This window comes from Tribolium castaneum, chromosome 6 (genome assembly GCF_031307605.1).
Source record: "Tribolium castaneum strain GA2 chromosome 6, icTriCast1.1, whole genome shotgun sequence".
Lineage (NCBI taxonomy): Eukaryota > Metazoa > Arthropoda > Insecta > Coleoptera > Tenebrionidae > Tribolium > Tribolium castaneum.
In genome coordinates, this window is record NC_087399.1 from 9361715 (window position 1) to 9381682 (window position 19968).

The following is a 19968-nucleotide window of genomic DNA, read 5'->3' on the forward strand; positions in this document are numbered from 1 at the left end:
ACTTCTGATACGAGTCGAGTGTTTGAATAATAACTTCACTCTAAGTGTTTAGTAGCACTTGGGTTTGTTGTGCATCTACCCAAATGCTGTTAAAAGTTTCAAACAAAATGATCGATCGAAGCCAAGATGGCTGGCCTTTTTAAGCCATTTTGTCACTTTTACGTCTGTCCCCTTCATCAAATCCGAAAACGAAAAGTCATTATTCTAGAATACACTACATACAGGATGCTCAAAAACTGGTGCACCAACTCAGTGGTACGTTGTTGAGAAGCATGTGTAGATCACGGGAAAAATCTTGAAAAAATTCCTAAAGTCATACAGTGCGACCTCAATAATCCGAACTAATTAAAACCAGGATGATCCGAATTAATAAATAATACGGATTACAGAAGCGGAACAATTTTATAATAAAAAAAACAAAATACATGTTTTTTAACTCAAAAAATATCTAAGAAAAGAAAATTGAATTATTTTCTAAAGAAATTACTAATTTTCATTTGCTTAATTAATTTTTGATTAATTATGAAAGCAGTTTCTTTTAGTGTTTGGAGCACTAGAACATCGTGTAATGCAATGTTAAGGTGGTATGTCTTCTTTTTGGAGGCATTTTCAATGAACCTAAAAGCAGTTCTTGCTTCTGGTAGCGAAAACATCTCACACTGGACGAATGTATGTGCGCTTTTAGAAGTTCGGGGAACCACTTGTTTTGATTTTAATGTTTTTTACCAAGAATTTTTTACAAAACAAGACATCTGATTCATTCTAAACGCAGGTCCGAATTATCAAGTACTCTGAAATCCGGATTACAAAGTACACAATGCAATTAAAATGCTTGTCCGGTTTACTGAAGAATCCGATTTATTAAAGGTACGGATTATCGAGGTCGCACTGTATTTTGAAAAATCTGGAGCTATAAATTTATTTTGTTAACTTCTTCAGTTTTTATTATTTTTTAATGTTTTTATGTTTCACACTAAGTAATCGTTCCCTAACACAACGATGAATAATTATTTTTACATTTCCCATCAGACTTTAGCAGTTTTTTTAAATTAAAAAAAATAAATTCATCAAAAAAATTACAGTTTGTAGATGTGCCAACACTGGGAATTATTTCCTAGGAAACCGTTTAAAAAATAATTTATTTTTATTGTTGATCCAATTCTATTACATTCACGACTGTTAGACAACGTTGCCACATATCATTTATTTAAAATTCGCCGTTTATCAATAACTTGAATACAAAGAATTTTTTTACTATTTTTACCTTTATGTGTAACCAGTTCTCTACCACACACCATTGAGTTGGTGCGCCAATTTTTGAGCACGCTGTATAATAAGTACAGTTGAACCTTGAAGAGTCGAGCTTTCGATAACTCGAATTTTTTGTTAACACAAATAACTGAATTTTGTAGCAGAAAAAATGTCGATTTGTTGAATTTTCGAACCCTTTTGATGATCTTTACATCTTAGAAGATGCCTTTACAGGTCGAATTTTTTCCCCACCATTCATACTTTAAGTTTAGCTATAATTTTTTCACGTATTTTTTGCATCAGATTACATTTAGGCAACTCAGAAATTATAAATATTTTTTGAAGCCTGTTATGTAATGTCAAATTGCTTTTTAGCTTATTAAACATACTCCTATTCGAGTTAATGAAGTTTGACTGTAATAACAATTTTTATCTAGGATTATATGTAATAATAATGTACACCTTATATAATATTTGCACTTTAGAACTCTAATGATACCCTTTATTCCCAGAGGGAATAATGAATGTTGAGGGAATAATTTCCGCGTGTAGGCCAACAAGGAAATACTACTTGAATCATAGTTTTTGTATCAATAATCACAAATAAAATGACTATTTAAGCAAAAATTTGTAAAAAAAAGTTAATTGTATCTATTTTTTGTGATGAAAATTAATCAAGAATAAGTTTTCTTACACAGCGTAAAGTTTTATAGTTTTGTGTAATCAAAATCAGGCAAATGTATTCTCGGAAGATGTATTGTTGGTTTATTTAAACGTTTTATTAAAATAAAATTGTAACAAAATTGTGTTTTTTTAAACTTACATTGTGGTCATGGATAAAGTATAGTATACAACTCGGGCTATTATTCTCACAGATGCTTACATCACTCGCCCGCTTTGAACGCTCGTATTGCAAACTTCCTCTTTCAGAATAATAGATAATAATCATTATGGCTTCGATATAATAATATATAATATACATTTTTTTATATAAGGTTGATATTAGTTAAACAAGCTCATTCTTAAAAATATAAATTTTACAAAAAAGTACGGTGATCACTTTGTTTTCCAGTTATTATAACAAATTGAGAAAATGTAACCAAATCACTTTGTTATATCAGAGGTTTGCTATAGTAGTAAGAGGTAAAATAATAGTTATTTATTTAACGAGTTTGTAAATCGGACGTTTTATTTCACAAGTGGATTATCAAACCACGAGTGAAAACGAGTTAAATACACAGTGTTATTCTTCAAAGTACACTCAACAAAGCTTAAACAGTTGTCAAAACTATCTTACACAAGAAAAATACGGAAATTTTCAGTGTCGAAAAATAAAAAAGTTTTTTTTTAGCAGTTATTTTTACTTTACATATGACGAAATAAATTAGAATTATAAAAAAAAACATGAATCTTTAACGAAATACTAATGCATAATAAACTGTGTCAGTGTGATAGTTGTGTGATAGTGATAGCAAATACAGGGTGTCTTACGTAATTTTAGGAGGCCTGTGCCTGTAAAAAGCAATCAACAATACATATTCCGATGCAAACTCGATTACAAATTTTGAAAAAAATTGGATGACTTGCTTTAATTTGTTCACCCTTTTAAAAAATTGCAACGTTTTTAGTTAGTTAGTGATTCAAACAGATTATTACATTATTAGAATCATATTCTATTCCGTCTCTTGATATAATACGACATGATAATTGTTTCTACCAAAAAAGCAATTTCTGACTATTAATGAAACAGTGATTAGTTTGACTACTGTCATGGTTTTCCAAAAATTAAATAGTTTTTTGTACCTAGTTTTTTGTTACTTTTGTATGGTATTTAGATGCGTAGACTCCGTAAAGATGAGTGAAACATCCTGTATTTTAAAGAGTGATAGTGGACATCAATAGAATATGTACTCGTATTTATAATTTTTTTAATATGCTTTGAGTTTTGTTCTGTGCATAAATATAAATATGCTTTGCTTTAAACTTTACAAAATTTTGAACAAATAAGATAAAATTTTTCAAAAACAGTCACAAAATAACGAGTTTTTGTATATAGAAATTATAAAAATGTAAAAATTTGCATCGATTTTTTTTGGCGAAGACCTTATTGAATTTCATTCCTTCAAATGTCACTGAGTATTAGTAGCCATGTAAACTTTGAAATAAAGTACTCAAAAGACGCAAACCTTTTTGATATTGCTTTTTTTGACGATTTTTTATATCAAAAAATAGCTAAAAACATTTGGAGATGGTAAGTCCATTTGCTTTGACCTCAATTCGGAAGTAAAATTACCGTTGTAAAATCCCCTGTGAATAAATGACAAATCTGTCGGTTGTGAAATTCAATTAATTTCTTAATTCGGAAATAAAATTACCGTTGGGGGCGCCACTGAGCTAGGTCGAAAACAGTAACCATAAATGGCGGGAAAATGTTTATTCGGATATTTTGAGCGTTGTACGAATTTTGGGGCTTCACAATTATTACATTGCCTATGCGGAATGATTATTGCATCTTTGATGCAAGAAACTTATGTTGCCAAATGAGAGATGACGAGGAAAACACGAATAACGAATGACTGTTTGGTTCACTTTCTTTATTGGAAAATTATTACAAAGACATTGAAAAGCCTACCTTTTGGCATAATTTACGTTTAAATGTATCAGCAGTTGTTAATCTTGTAGTTTTGTAGATTTACCGCAGCATTTCATGATTTTTTCAGTGGAAAATTCTAACCTAAAATTCATAACACTTTCACTAATTTATTGGTTTCTTGAGCCAAACTTTGTGTTCGCTGTGATCCATTACTTATAATCTTTAATTAGACAACTGTTTGATAACACTTTGTAATCAAAATTTAAATATTTTTCACTTTTTATCCACTTTCAAGTTCCAACAATAAACACTTTATACCACGAAAAACTACAGAACCAAAGTCAACGCTAGTATTTACCACCACGTACTTTTAAAGTAATTCTTTCTATTGTAAGTAATTAACACTATACACGCAAAATTGTTGAACAATTCATTAAATGTCAGTTAAATGTGGCATTACGAAAATTTCTTTACTGTTTTCGACATAGTTCAAAAGTCATCACCAGAGGGCGTCTAGTTAATTTTATTTCCGAATACAATGAGTTTGTTTGTATCTCATTTTAAGTCAAATCTAGTTTATTAGATAGAAAAGTTTATATTAGTGGGTTCGCTGTAATCGGACTCTACTGTACGTTATTTGATAATCTTTTACAATAATTATTGCGAATTTTACTGTATTTGTTTTCTTGATAATTTTTCAACTTTAGTAATGTTTAAACCGAATTTATTTTTCTCATTGTTTTGCGCTGGGCCGTCACTCCTGTGACAGCACAACAGGAAAAAAACTCTCTTGTTCATGCTATTACACAGCCGTTAAGCGGCAGCTTACGTGTTGTTTTGCGTGCGTTTTTTATTGTTTTCTTTGGTATCGGAACGTTTGGGTTTGTTTTACCTGTTTCCGGATACCTACACAAGTCCGGTATGTGTTCAATCCGCCGTCGTTTGTGGGAACGGTCCCGGAGTACTCTGCGTGTCATGTTACATATTTCGCGACGGTGGGCCGGTTCCATAGGCCGTGCACCTCACTGGAAGCTCGGCAGGAATCCGGCTCCGTCGTATAGAGAGTAGCCTCACTGACCTTGGTAGACGTGGTACCGGCAGAAGCGGTACCTTTGCCGGGCTATTGACCGCACTACAGCCCAGCTGACTATTAAGGGTACTAAAGACATTCCGAATTTTGCTCCAAACTAGAATCACCAAACACCGAAATAATAATATTGCTAAACCTTCTTTTAAAAATTTTATGAAAACAGAATTTTCCACTTGGGTTGCGCTCGATAACATTCTATTTTCTCGTCTTATAAAAAAGACCATTTATTTCTCGGTAAAACTTTGTCGTTTGAAGGTTTATTAACACGAATCGATAGCAGCCACACAGTCGTGAATAAATTATTATGTGCTCATGTAATTTTAAATGAAAGGTTAGGCTGAAGAATAATTTTCTAATGGATTTGTGTATTTGCTATTAATGGCATGCGACGTAATGCTTTAACAAATGGATAACAATTTGCGTTGAAGACTACTTTTTGATTGTGAGTGATTAACACATGGCAGGCTACACGTCCTCTAACAACATAATATTACAGCTAAACCACTGGTCTTTATTACATTCATTTTCTGTACCGTTCTATTAAAAAGACATAAACCGACATACAGTAGTCTAAACTGCTACACAAAAATATTTTATCGTTTATAAGTTATTCGAACGCAACAGCACTATATTTGCAGATTGTTGTTATCGATGTCATTAGCAGTGAGTGCTCACTGCTCATCGAGTAAGTGAAACGACACAGAAGTTAATCTATGCAAATAGCGAGCGTCACTGGCAGATCGTTGACTTATTTTTATAGTCACAGTTATAGGAATTGCAGTATGTTATTTTCGATGGCGTAAGGCCAAATGTAATGAAAATGTCTAGGTCCGGTAGTGTTTTTGAAATAGTATTAATATCCCGGCGCATCCGCCATTTTTCGTCTAACACGAACTTTTCATTTTCGTTTCAGCTCGTCCTGAAAATAAGCAGCAAAGAGAACATAAAGCGTTTGTCGGACATCGAAAGGCCACGTCTCGAACCTAAGACGCACATAACACATCACATCTCGGCACACAACAACCACGTAAGTATTTTCCTGTTCCGTTCGTTCGATAATACCTGGCATGGAAAAAGCTTTTCAAAACATACCGACTGCGAAAGAAAATCCACCACTCTTCGTTCACTTACTTAACGTCGTTCCGAGTTTCCGACAGATGTCAGTGCCTCACAATCCGTTACAAATCTCACCGACGACCTAGGACATAAAGAGACGGAAGGATAACGTCATGAATAAACTACGACGCCTAATAAAAATGTTCAAACTTGGGATAAAATATCCTCGTGCTAATTAACAACGAGCAGTGTCACGTTTTACGAATTATTGAATGAGAGGGGTTTTTTGTAGCCTATTACACGCTTTAAATCGCCGATCAATGCGGGAATAATTATCCAATTCGTCGACAAATTTGTAATTTATTTTTAGAACGCATCAATCACTTTAATTATTTCATTTTCTCGCTCGCTGTTTTTTCGTCGTGTTTTTTTTACAATCAAAGACTTCATTAGCACGCCATTTGATCGCCGTAATGACCCTTCGTCTGTTATTACAGCCAAGATTGCGTAAGTAATTCAAGTCTTTTCGTTGTTAATGACGAAATAATCGCCTCAAATTGCCGAGACAAACTTCGATTCGGTCGTTTTTTACGTCGGAGACAACGTCGACAGTATGTTCGTATCCATAATTAGTATTTTTTGGATTTTGGAGCAAAATACAGGTTGGGAACGTGCACGACTTTAGGGCTCGTTCTTTATTATGTCGTCGGAAAGGTGGCAATTTGTGTTTTGAGTCCAAGTATTACGGCGATTGAGTTTCTCCTTGTGACAATAAATTTCGAGTAATTGATGACAACTGTCCACTATTGCAGTTTATGGCTCAATGAGAGCTTAACTCGAGTAACTTTTTTTCACGATTCTGCATTTATTTACGAAATTCTTCTTTTTCAGCATCTGCTCGATTATCTTTGTCGTTTTTATCATCAACATCCTCTTTTTAATGGTTTCTAAAAAAGGAAATCGCCGTTTAATGACGGAATTAATTGACTTGTGTATACCACGTTCACGATATATTATTATTTTCTCGTGTCATGTCAACATTAAATAATACAGATACCATTAGAGTTATTAGGGAAATTAAAATAATAAGAGGGCGTGTCTGAGGTCTGTGTAATTTACTCTTTGGATAATGCATCTCCCTGTTTTATGTGTGTGTATGTATGTGTTTGTTCAGCACGGTAATTGAGTAATTAGCCTTAATTAGCTTGACACTGCCACTTTTCTGTTACATTATTCGAGTGGTTTTTGCCACATCCTGTATCAATTGGAAAATTGGAACAAAATTGATAATTTTTGAGGGTGTCCTAGTAAGTGAAAATATTTTTTTGCCGATCTCGTCAAGAAATATCCCACGAAAGTAGGTCATTTCTTTCCTCATTTTCCTCCTTTGGGTGAAAAACGATATTTTGTGATAAAGCTGTCGAGAAAATTATATGTACAGGGTGCTCAAGTTTTGTGGCCCAGGCAAAAATAAATTAATAGTCTAAACCAGTAGTTCCTTTTTCACCTTGCGAACCCTTTCTAACCTTCGACAGAAATTAGCGAACCTTTGTGCAGCTTTAAAAAGCTAACAAAATTTGATAGGACATTTATTTTTTTTCTTGCTCATTTTGAACTGAATGAATGTTAATGAATACATATTTAAAAGAAAAACGAATAATTTAATACTTACTTTTTAGATTTTTTTTATTTTAAAATTAGGAACAAATTACAGTAAATACTTTTACATGGGACGTTTTTTAAATAGCCATGTTAAATTGTTTTAACGTTGGCTCCTATAGCTAATTCATTCGGAGGAATTTTAGTAAAAGAAATTTAGTCCAGTGTTATTTTTAATTGAAATGTAAATGTAAAAAATTCTATATAAAAATATAGATAGGAAATCACAGAAATAGGGACAAAATCGGTATTAGATAACAGTTTTTGTTGTAAATGTTAAGACAAAAAGTGCAGTTAACACTGCAATTTTCTGTTTTTAACAAGAAAGTAACGAAAATGCAAAATAATTATGTGAGACAGAAAACAATTAAACGAAAGAATAATAAAGTGCCAATTTTATTTTTAAACCAAGTCTAAAGAAGAATTTAAAACTTGCTCTAACTTCAAGCCAATTTCAGTTTAAATAAACTATTGAAAACTGATATAACATATTATTATTGTTTCCTTCGACAAATAAGTTTTATTTGCAGTAAAAGCGTTTTTTTTTCATTAAAATTTTTGTACCAAAAGCTAATTTTTGTTTATAATATTATAATACAATATTGTCTGTTCCTATAAACATTGAGTTCAATAAACATTGAGTTCTGTTTTCATAGACACAAAGCGGTAATAAGTATAATTAATTTTTTAAAGAAATTTTTTGGGACAAAAACATTAAACAAAATAATTTATGGACCACAGAGAGAATGATCTACTGCTAATTTTGTCTGTTAAATTTAATATTTTTTAATTTTTTACGTTAGTCATTTATAAAATTCTGCCATTACAATACTTTTTTTGGCGAACCCTCTTTACACACATCGCGAACCACCGTTTGGGAAACACTGGTCTAAACGATAGGGAATTAATTACGCTATCATTTGCTACTTTGGTATTGTTTGAAATTTTTAAGGTTTTGCTGTGAGACAAGTTATTGGCGGATGATATGTGGTAAAATTTCTTTAATTTTAATATTTTAATTGTTAAAATTAAATTATGCGAAAGTTGATAACTTTTGAGTAATTAGCGTTTAATACTGAAGAATTAAAAGCTCCAATAATTTATGGCAGGCTTTGTAGTAATTGGTGATCAGGTCAGAATTTTTTAACAATAGAAAAAGCTTCGCAATGATGATTACAACCTTTCTGTGTTAAAGCGGTCGATTGTCAAGGATTTCCGACCTCATCACCAAATATCACAAAGCCTATTATAAATTATTAGAGCTTTAAGATCTCTTATATTAAAATATTAATTAGTACTCAAAAGCTATCAACTTTTACATACTTCTATTTTAGCAATTACTGCTCTAAAAATTAGAGGATGAATTTTACCAAATTGAAAATGCGAAAATAACTTTAAAAAATGTCTTACAGCAATACTTTAAAAATTTTGAACAAAAACAAAGTATCATATAGTAGCGTAATTAATTTCCTACTGTTTAGACTTTAGAGTATTCATGTATTTTTTTTGCTTGACTCAAAATATTTTTTATTGGTAATTTATTATTTAAAGCACACATCAGCGTGTTTAAATCTAACTTAAAAAAACGCGCGTTTTTTAAAGTGTCCATAGCAACATCAATAACCCAAGAAACGTAAAGATAAATGGCAACTTTTTGATGATTTTTTATTATAATGACAATCAATATCATGACAACGAAAGGTATACTGATCTCACATTACATTATTTCCAATTTTTGTAATATTAATATCTGTATTTATGATTTTAATAAAAAAGTATTCATGAAAACTGGTCTTTAGAACACTTGCTCTATTTCGTGCACTCCGGCTACGCCGTAGTGCTCGAAAAATCGCGCGTGTTTTAAAGTCTTCAATATCTACTTATATTTTATAGTAGTTTAGTATACTATATTTTTGCCTCGGATATAAAACTTTGAACAGCCTGTATAGCACTGGAGAAAAGCGTCTTTTTTTCCTCTTCCGCTTCGCGTCGGACATTAATTCTTCTTGGGGAAAGAATGTGTTTCCCTCTTTGGTATACAAATAGCTTTTTTTCCAGGGGTTGTCTTTGACCCAAGACCCGGCCACAAGCGACGACAGTGGACGGGCATCTGAACGTTTGACGGGTTCTTCAGTGGCGCCACGTGATGCGGACAGTTCTAGGGACCGTCTCAGTGACGTAGGTTTTCACAAAGTGATCAAATTCCTAGTTTAACGATTTTTTTCTTTTTCCAACAGGCCAGCAGTCGATGCAGTTCAGGAAAAGGATATATCGTAAGTATTTTTGCTAAGTGGTGGTGGTTTTTTCTCTCGACTGAAACGAAAAGAACCGATTGACTTTTTGTTTCGTTTCTGACGCATCTTTGTATACCCTTTGCCCGGTTGTTATACTAATGGATTTCTTTTTCTGTTTTTGCAGTGTGATAGCGAAGGCGAAGACGATAAGGTGAGTCTTTTTCCCTCCAGAGTAATGTTCAATTTGTTTTACCGAAAAAAAGATAGAAAAAATGACAAAGTGGTAGTTGAGCGTTTCGCCGGCTCGGCTAGGAAAACTCTCTCGGGCATATAAATAAATCTATTGATTTATAGTCGGCGTACGCTAGTCTGTCTGAAATATTTATGAATTTTTTCGTTGTTGTTGTGAACACGTCGCCGATAAGTTGGCCTGTAATTTTTTCGATTCCGGTGCAAGTGCGAATTACGAATTCCGCATTGGTCGTTGTATTTTCGGAGTCCGGTCGCGTCCGGAATGGCCGCCCGGAGTCGTATAATCGAATTCGTTACAATGTGTGGTGGATTTTGCTGAGGAGACGACGACCGCAGCAGAGAGAGGATGAAGAGACACGAAGGGAAAAAAAGAAAGGCATTAAAACGTTCAGCTCAGTCGATATCCACGTAATTCCAATAAATTTTATTGGTACGAAAACGTGGCTGGAAATTTACTTTTACGACGCGAGAAGGATGTGAAATGAGGATGTGAGGGAGAGTCGTTTCGAGGACGACCCTAAACGACTACACGAACAACACTGATCGGAGGGCGCGTCTTGAATTTTCAGGACGACAGCGACCATAAAAACGAAACGAAAGCAGGGCTCGCAGGGGCTGCGAGGGTGGCGAGCGGCCCACCGACGGATTTTTACACATGCGGCTGTTTTAAACAAATTCGTGATGATTTTTATGATAATCGTTTCCTCAAATCAGTGGCGGGCACGTCGTAAAAGCGTCGCCGATGGCATTCTCCATTTTTATTCCTTTTTATGTGTGTCTTGGAGAAGCAGTCTAATAAAGATTAAAACTTGTCATTACATCGGTTTTATCGTCTGTTTATGGTTCGAAGTTATTTTTGCGAGCGTCGACTTATAAGGGAAACAAATTTGCGGCTGTGATAAATTTTTCGGAGTCTTTGCCTGTTTCCAATTATTTGCATGTTTGGTTAAATAAGCGGTTTTATTAACTATTGATTTTTGAGTGATTTCAATTTGTGTTACACGCTGTTATTATTTTAATGTTCGCTTTGATTGGCTGTCTGACCGCTTTTATTCCCCTGAAACATGTGTTTGCGGTTAAGTAACATATTGGAAAGCTGCTTTGTGATGATGATTCAAACTGTTACTTAATCGCTTGCATTTTGTTGGAATTTCTATTGAATTTGAGAAAAAACCGGTCGAGTGTCGAAATAAATTTTGCTTATCTGTGCCGCATTTCGTTTTTTGTTCTTCGTTCTCTGAAAATTCACACGACCGCGCTAAACGTTCGGCGCGTATTAATTATCATAAATATTTGTGAAAGTGTTAATTATACGTGTAGATAAATGCCAACGTTTTATTAACATGTGATAAACGGATATTTGTCGTTATTAGCATCTGATAAATTATTATCTGTTACGCAAACACTTGGCATAAATAGATTCCGTACATTGTTCAGATTGTGTACCTCTCTCCCACGTTTTGTAACGCTAATTTGTCTATTTGTCTTTCTGTGTGATCATTTTTTCAGCGCCGAGTGGCACTTTAAATAAACACCGCCAGAACGGAAGAAATTTATTTTTAACGCACATCCTGTGTCACATTTTTTAAGTTTGCTGAAATAGGGAACGCCGGGGATTACATGACGTAATTCTCTTAAATGTTTTCATTTTTTTGAATTCGTTTTTATGGTCGTGATTAAATTTTTTCTCTCTGTCTGTCTCCTGGCATTAAAATCCGCCCTTGCCGCATCGATATGCAAAATAGTCTTGAGGGGGCTCCCGATTTGCATTAATACGCCTGAATTATACATTTAAGTGAATGTTTTCTGGCGTGTTCGCGAATGGAACACGCTCAATCCCCATTATGCAAAACGAGAAATGCTCAAGAACGAGTCGAGAAATCGCGTTTTTCCTCCCTCGTTAATTTATTTCAGATTCCCGTGGATTTTACGACTCCATTCATACGTCAATGGACGGCTAATTGCCCTTTCTTTTCGGTCACGACGGAACGCATGCACGTATGTAGCGTATTTTTTTCTCGAGATAAAGTTTATTAAGGGGTTTACGACTAGCCCGCGGTCATTTATTGAATAAGTCCCTGGGCCGTAAAGACGCATAACGAGCGTCGTTCATTACCTCTGTGCGTATTATATTTACGACGGTCGGCGTATAAATCCGGCGTTTAGGCCGGATTGTCGTAAAAAAGCTCGCAAACTCCCGGAATTTGTGAAAAGCGCCGCGAAAAATATTTATAACGCTGCTGGTGGTACACAAAGGGCTGGCCTAATTGAAAATTGATGAGTGGGCAGAGATAGCTAGGGCTTCGGACTTCGTTTGCATATTAAAGAGGGCTTTTAAATATTTAAGGGAGGCTTCTATAGTCGCAACAAGACGAATTAAATACGCCCACACCAGAGGGACACCTTATCGATGTTGTTCATCTAGTTGGGAGTCGAGTGTACCAAGCCTAATGGCCATGTTACATAATTTGTTACAACAAAAGACCATTATTTGCATACAATGGTCGCTTTTATTTATCTATTTATTTTCATTCGTGTAAACGTGCAGCCGATGAGTGCGCGCGGTAGTCGTCACAATGAGAATAAATTATTAGTGGAAAAACGAAGCGTTTACGCCACTGACTAAATCGACCACTGTCAATCGACTTGTCATTTATAAGCCAGATGTGCCGATTTATATATTTTGTGAGTGGATTTTCGTGTCGGATTGAATTAAAACGAGGAGATATCGATAATAATATGTCAATTGAATCGGTATAATCATTTTGTTAATGATCTGTGAATCATTCATTGTCAAATTTAATTTAATGCAATTATCTTCAGTTATTGCGTTGTCACGCTTGTTGCTTTTTCAGATTACCACGTATAAAATATTGCCAATTTATGGTTGTTTTTCAACTGTCACTTTAAAGATTACGGCAAATCGGCACACTCTATTCACTAATTATTGTGTAGAACTAAAGCAAAAAAAAACGATTTGAGAAATGAGTTAATAATAATGTTAAGCTTTTTCATTTGATTTCACACTTGACTGAACAAACGCAAGTCATCGCGCGGTTTCTACCAAAATTGTCACAGAATAGGTTAAAAAATCCATTTTAAATTTTGGAAAAATAACAGATTTTTATTGTTTTCAGTTATGCTTCATAATTCGCGAGATTAGATTTCTAAATGTCTAGACAGGGCTAATTTTTGCTTACTCCTAAATAAAAAAGGAGTATTTTATTATACGAGCTTTATTTAATTGTCACACGAAAGAGTTTAGGGCACGACGAGTCCGCGCGGAGTGCTTTAAAGGATTAAGTGCGTTAATAAGTCTTATAAAATACAATAAAGTCCTATTTCATTTTTTTTAACGATAAAATTGAAAAAAATGGTATTTAGGAAGGTTTGTTAGTACATTATAGTTAATAGCATTTCCATTGATTATTATTTATTAAAACGATTGAAAATGATAACTATGCCACTTTTTAATCGTCAGATAATTGGAAATCAAAAATTAAAGTAGAGGGCGAATGGAAATGAAATAACTGACAAAATGCCATCTCCAAACTTATACAAAGTGTAATATTAGAACTAATAAATGTTTGCCACTGAATACTGAATTTTAAAAAATGAAGACTTTGTACAAATTTTTAGATTTTATATTCAATTTTTATGAACAGTAGGGACTTTATAGGGACTTATTACCAATCACAATTTTTACAACCGACGGTTGAGACCACATTTGTAAAATTTAAAATACGACCAGAAAAAAGAAATACAAATTGATGACGGACGGGACACAAAAAAGACCTCACATTTTTATTGTTGAACAATCGTTAAAAAATTGTTAATTTGAAAAACTCTAATTCCAACAACTATTTTTAAAATAAAAGGTGGAAAACGCGAAACCGAAGAACAAGGCAATGTGTAACAACGTCTGATTAATTTTTCTTTTAATATTCACATGACGGACGGGACAACAAATCTTGTGTATGAAAATTACTCCCAAAAAATTATTCATACTGGGTTTATTTATTAAAGACTTTAACAATATCAAAATTAGACAATGGAAATTAAAAATTCTGGACTTGTTTCACAACGTAAGAAATAAGAACAACTTTTATATGTATGTTTGCAATAACGGACGGGACAGTAAAAAAGTAATATTACTAATTAATTTACTTACCAATTTTCATTTTCTAAACTACTAGAAACTATAAAAATACTTTAAAAATTATTCAACAGTTGTAGTACGTCAGCTGTCAACAATATTTTATGTTACGCCTACAAGGCAATGTATGTAAATTTTAGAACCCAATGAATTACTTCAATTTAAATGATTATCCTCTCCCATTTTAAATTCACAACAAAAAAACTCTTTTGTGTTCTTATTAGAAGCGCAAAATTTAAAAAATTTAATAGTCAAATTTGTATTACAAAATGGAAAATGTCAGAATTCGCACTGATGAGAATGAAGTCAATAGTTAGTTTGTCTGACTTTTTCTCTTGTTTGCAATTTATTGTGTGTGTTTGATTTGATAATAAATTTTCAATTTGAGTGTTGAAAATCTGTTAAATGACAGTGATGAAATAGTGTTTTATTGTGTCAAATAAGCTATTTTAAGAGGTTTTGCAACATTTGCTTTCCTCGTTCATAGACGCTAGTTGATGTTAATTCGAACTTTTAGAACTTCGTATATTAAAAAAAATGTGTTTGTCGTGTGTTAATTTTTGACAATGAATATGGTAACCGGTTGAGTTATTTTTGTCACTTTAATCATTTACCAATTGATTTGAGAGCTTTCGCGTAATTTAATCGGAAAGCTATTGCAAAATAATGTAGATGGAACGGAAGAGGTGGTTCTAACATCGTCGACCTCCAAGTCGGAATCCGTTCCGGAAGCGAGCCAATTATTGTCGGATGGGAGGTCCTCGTTGGAATTCCACGTAAAGCAGGATAAACATGGAGCTTTGGTTTTTTCAGCCACTGACCTGAAAGCTCAATTCTGAAAAAAACCCAAACACGCGAGTGGCCTTGTTCCTTTGTTAAAACGGCGTTGGTTTTATTTATGGCCGATTTTTCCTGTCAGGAACGTCCCGATTCGATTTTTTCCCTTGAATTGTGTTTCCTGAAAAATGGTAATGGATGTCTTCTCGTCCGGGTGAAAATTGTGAGCGCAAGCGCCGCCGCTTTCCAACCCAGTCCGACATGGTTCTCGCTCAGTGTGAGGTGAAATCTCCTGCAGAGAGTACCGCGTTCCTGCTGCACGACGACCCAATTCGCTCTCTCTCCCATCAAGTCCCAAAAAAGACCCAAACGCGGCCTGGAATCCTGCTTTTTGCGGTGGTGACTCCGACTAGGATTTTTCCGGGTGTTTTGTGCGTGTGTGTGGTGGACGTTATAAGGGGGTTTAGTGGTACGGAAATAATTTAATAGATCGTAAATGTCGATAGTGTTATGGCTACTTTACGGTGGAGGCTATAAATCGGCCGGATTTGAATGTGTGCAATAAAAGCCCCGTTTGGAAAATTGTGAATTTGGGGTGGGGCGTGATGACGTTGATTTTTTTGGCGGGATGCCCGGATCTTTTTGCTCTTGTCGTGTTGTTTTACAAGGGAACACGCGATATGTCATAAGCTATTTCTAACGTTGCTCGTAAATAAGTGTATACTGCATATTTTAGCCGGGGACGGGTTTTTGCTGCCCCATTATCTATTTAAGTTTTATGCATCCGGCTCTAATTATTATTCAGCAGCGCCGTTTTCCGTAAAATTTATTGGATGTTTGTTGACTAGAAAAACCCATGAATATTTATCAACCCAACATAAATATATATTATTATCAGATTCCATTTGCATGTTTATTTTACATTTAATTCTAGTATGAAGAAATTATAATTAATCATATGCGATCATTAGGCGGTAATATATTTGTCGGGATTTAATTGGTAGTTAATTTCAGTTTTTTTGAACATCGTGTTTTCTTCCAGCAAATGTCAATTCCATTCTATTATAGATGCTTTGACTTCATTAATCTAAATTGATCTGTCACGGGAAGAATCAATCACCGACTTTGCTATTATACTCAAGATCTTTGCTTTGATTAGTTGACGTTTGAAATACTCGAGATGGCAGTACGTCAACTTTCGAGAGACTATCTCAAGTTTGCTCAAACGATAACAGCGATTTAAACGGCATCTATTACCCTACAGTTTTCAGTGATGAGGATCATTCTTTAAAAAAAATATTTGGATTGATTTTTGATTGTTGAAAAAAGGATTTGTTTGAACTAAAACCAGAAGTCAGCTCGTAATGAGCATCAGCTGTCACCAGTTGTCGGATTAACATGTTAACAAATCTGTTACATATTTACATATTATCTTGTCGAGTCGTTTTTCCACCAGATTTGATAAATGTTGTTGTTTTTTCCTAGTGATAGTACAATTTGTTCGACTTTCATTTTCACAGCGCCACATACCAAAATACAAGTTTTTTTTCACAGTTCTTACATAATAAATCACAGTCTAATTTTATAACTAGTCAGTGTTTTTTTCGCTCATTTTCGGTCGTTCACAATCCATCATTTTTAACGTGTTACTGTCATTCCTGGTAATTGCACCTGTCAATAGCTATCGCTCATTGATTTCAGCAAACTTTGGTGGCACATATCGATAATAAACGAGACATCAGTATTGTTAAATTGACAGACCGCCAACCAACATCCATTTCAACACTGTCAATTACTTAATTCGGGACGACGTTCGTGTATGATTTATACGCGACACGGTCGATTGTCTGGTAAATTTTTCATTTTGGTGGTTGGTACGTGATCACGTACTTCCCCGGCCGGCCGTCGTAAAATTAATCAAATCCCACAAAGAAAGGCAAAATAATTCGGATTTCACCAAGACTACAGAAGCTGAATTATAGAATGGCAACGTGCGGTTTGTAACCGTCAATTTGTACCCCACAATTCGCTGCGATAAACCTGTGTTTAGCGAAAATTACGAAAACATCATAAAAGCCGGCACAATACGTCCAAACTGGAATTAGCATTTTGGAAAGTACAAGTTTTCGAAACACTCGATGACTATATTCGATGTAATTACGTCGTTAAGACGAAACTTGGCCCACAATCACGATCGGAGAATAAAACTAAAAGCCGCAATTACTCGCGGAATTCGCCATTGTTAATAATTAATAATCGACTTAATGACCACTCGTAAATTTTCAAAAGGAGATTTGTTTATAAACACGCAGACGGCGCAAATTAATTTGTTGCCGAAATTATTGCCCGATAACGATTCGTAAAAAGGGAACATAAATAAATAACAAAATTTATGCGAAAAAGCGGAAAGAACAATAGCTATAAAGTGTGGAATAATTGGAGTAAATGAAGGCAAAATTATGAACAATAAAACTGCACATGCACACACACATTTTTAGCTTTATCGTCGGGGTTATTTCCAACCAAGTTAATTTGATTTTGATTGTTATTACAGGATAAAATGCGGCTATTTATAATTATCATCCGTCGACAGAGCAGATTTAAATCATCTGGAGGCGGGCTGTGGAGATATTTTATTGTTTTACAGCGTCTGTGAAGTTTAGTTGAGACTATAAACTCTCAAATTTAGAAGTCTGAAGTGGAACATTTGGCAAATTAAAGGGGGGGCAGCATTTTGATAATTTTTAGTACCTTAACAAGTCGCGAATCTGACAGGATTTGCTCACGTCCACTATTTTTAAAAACTTTTATTTAACTTGCTTTGTTGTCTGTCTCGTGGGTTTCATATTTTCCGAGCCAAATTTGAGAGGGTTCCTGTTGTCCGAACGAACTGAAATCTTGCATACTTACGTAATCTGGTGACAATTCAATTTTATGTAGTTAATTATCCCCTAAAGGGGTTAAATGTAGTGTTAAAGTTTTAGGTTGTGTTAAAAAGGAATGTTCGATTCGTACATAGCGCATATTATGTCAACATATACGGTATGTTGGACATTACAACGTCACGTTATGTGTGTAAAAAGCTCACTGTTCACTCATAGAACTGTATTAATATCTAATCACTTTCATTACGTTTTGTTAAAAAGAAATGTTGCTATTTTTTTTAATTCATTTTGAATGACAGACACTTAACACAGGTCAGAATGTGCTGTCAAATGCTAACAGCTGTTTTCTACCACTTAGTGCTAAACAAGTGCACAAATCAGTAAATCAGTAAAATAATGGTGTTACAACGCAGTGAAGCTGCAACATAGAGTAAAAGACGATTAGAATAAGTAAATACTTAAAAGCAAAAAATATAAAGTATGTAAAAATTGCTTTTTAAAAAAAGCTTTCATTCAAAAAATGAAAAATACTTAAAAGCAAAAAATACAGGGGTGCTCAAAAAGTGGCGCACCAACTGAGTGGTACGTTATTGAAAAGCAACAGCAGATTACGGGAAAAATGTTGAAAAAATTCCTAAAGTCATATTTTAAGAAATCTGGAGCTACAAACTTATTGTGTTAACTTCTTTAGTTTATATTATTTTTTTATGTTTTTATGTTTCATACGAGGTAATCGTTCCGTAACAAAACGATGAATAATTATTTTTAAATTTACTCTGAGACTTTAACAGTTTTTTTAATTTAAAAAAATTAAAATTCATCCAAAAAATCACAATTCGTGGATGTGCCAACACTGGGAATTATTTCCTGGGAAACCTCTTCAAAAATAATTTATTTTTATTGTTGCTCAAATTCTATTGCGATCATGACTGTTAGACAACGTTGCCACATATCATTTATCTAAAATCCGTTATTTATCATTAACTTTAATACAAAGAATTTTTTTACTATTTTTACCTTTATATGTAACGAGTTTTCTACCACACACCATTGAGTTGGTGCGCCAGTTTTTGAGCACGCTGTATAAAGTATATAAAAATTGCTTTTTAAAAAAAGCTGTCATTCAAAAAATGCACTTAAAAAAGAAAAAATAAGGTTTTTGAGAGGGTTCCTGTTTGAATGAACTGAAATCTTGCATACTTACGTAATCTGCGAGACAATGCAATTCTATGTAGTCAATTATCCAGTAAAGGGGTTAAATTGAGTGTTAATGTTTTAGGTTGGGTTAAAAAGGGATATACGATTTGTACATACCGCATCTTATACCAACATACACGGTCAGTTGGACATTGTAACGTCACGGTATGTGTGTAAAAATCGCACTGTTCATCATAGAAATTTTTAATATCTAATTATTTTCATTACGTTTTGTTACAAAAAAATTTTGCTAATTCTTTCTAAATAAAAAATAAAACAATTAAAATTATAAAAAAATAAAAATAAAATAATGGTCTTACAACGCAGTGAAACTGCAACTCGGAAAAAAGACGATTAAAATAAGTAAATACTTGAAAGGAAAAAAATGCACTAAAAAAGAAAAAAATAGGGTTTTTGAGAGGGTTACTGTTGTCCGAATGAACTGAAATCTTGCATACTTACGTAATCTAAATGGAGTGTAAAGTTTTAGGTTTGGTTAAAAAAATAGGTTTTTCTATCAGAGGAGAATATTTTTGTTTACAGGTTAGGATTTTAAAATTTATAAAAGCTGTGGGAATAGTTATAAATTACTTTGTTTAGGTGACCAGTTCTAAAGCTTTTATAAATTTTTGAAAACCTAAATTGTAAGCAAAAAAAATCTTTTTCGCATATTTTTTTTGCTAAAGCTTGTTCTTGAGTTTTTGTGAATTCCACATTCGCCGTGTTGTAAGTTCTCATTACCGGGTCTTGTGAACAACCCCGCAGCTTAATAAAATTTTACGGCATGCCATGATCTTGAGCACTTGGCAATTACCGCG

General features: G+C 33.8%; 2 protein-coding genes across 8 annotated transcripts in view; both read left to right on the top strand.

The window, feature by feature from the left end:
* The window catches only part of Pym (Partner of Y14 and Mago), a 442733-nt gene that overhangs the window by 46854 nt on the left and 375911 nt on the right, over positions 1-19968 (top strand). The gene's annotated exons all lie outside the window — the stretch shown is intronic.
* tay (tay bridge) overlaps positions 1-19968 on the top strand; it is a 56005-nt gene that overhangs the window by 6556 nt on the left and 29481 nt on the right. For 6 of the 7 annotated variants that reach the window (XM_064357669.1, XM_015982405.2, XM_008203448.3 and 3 more), the window contains exons 2-5: positions 5848-5961; positions 9708-9827; positions 9887-9922; positions 10068-10094. In XM_064357669.1, the coding sequence (XP_064213739.1) occupies positions 5848-5961; positions 9708-9827; positions 9887-9922; positions 10068-10094 (297 nt within the window). The remainder of the gene's footprint in view (positions 1-5847; positions 5962-9707; positions 9828-9886; positions 9923-10067; positions 10095-19968) is intronic. The other variant, XM_015982406.2, reaches the window with a different exon arrangement.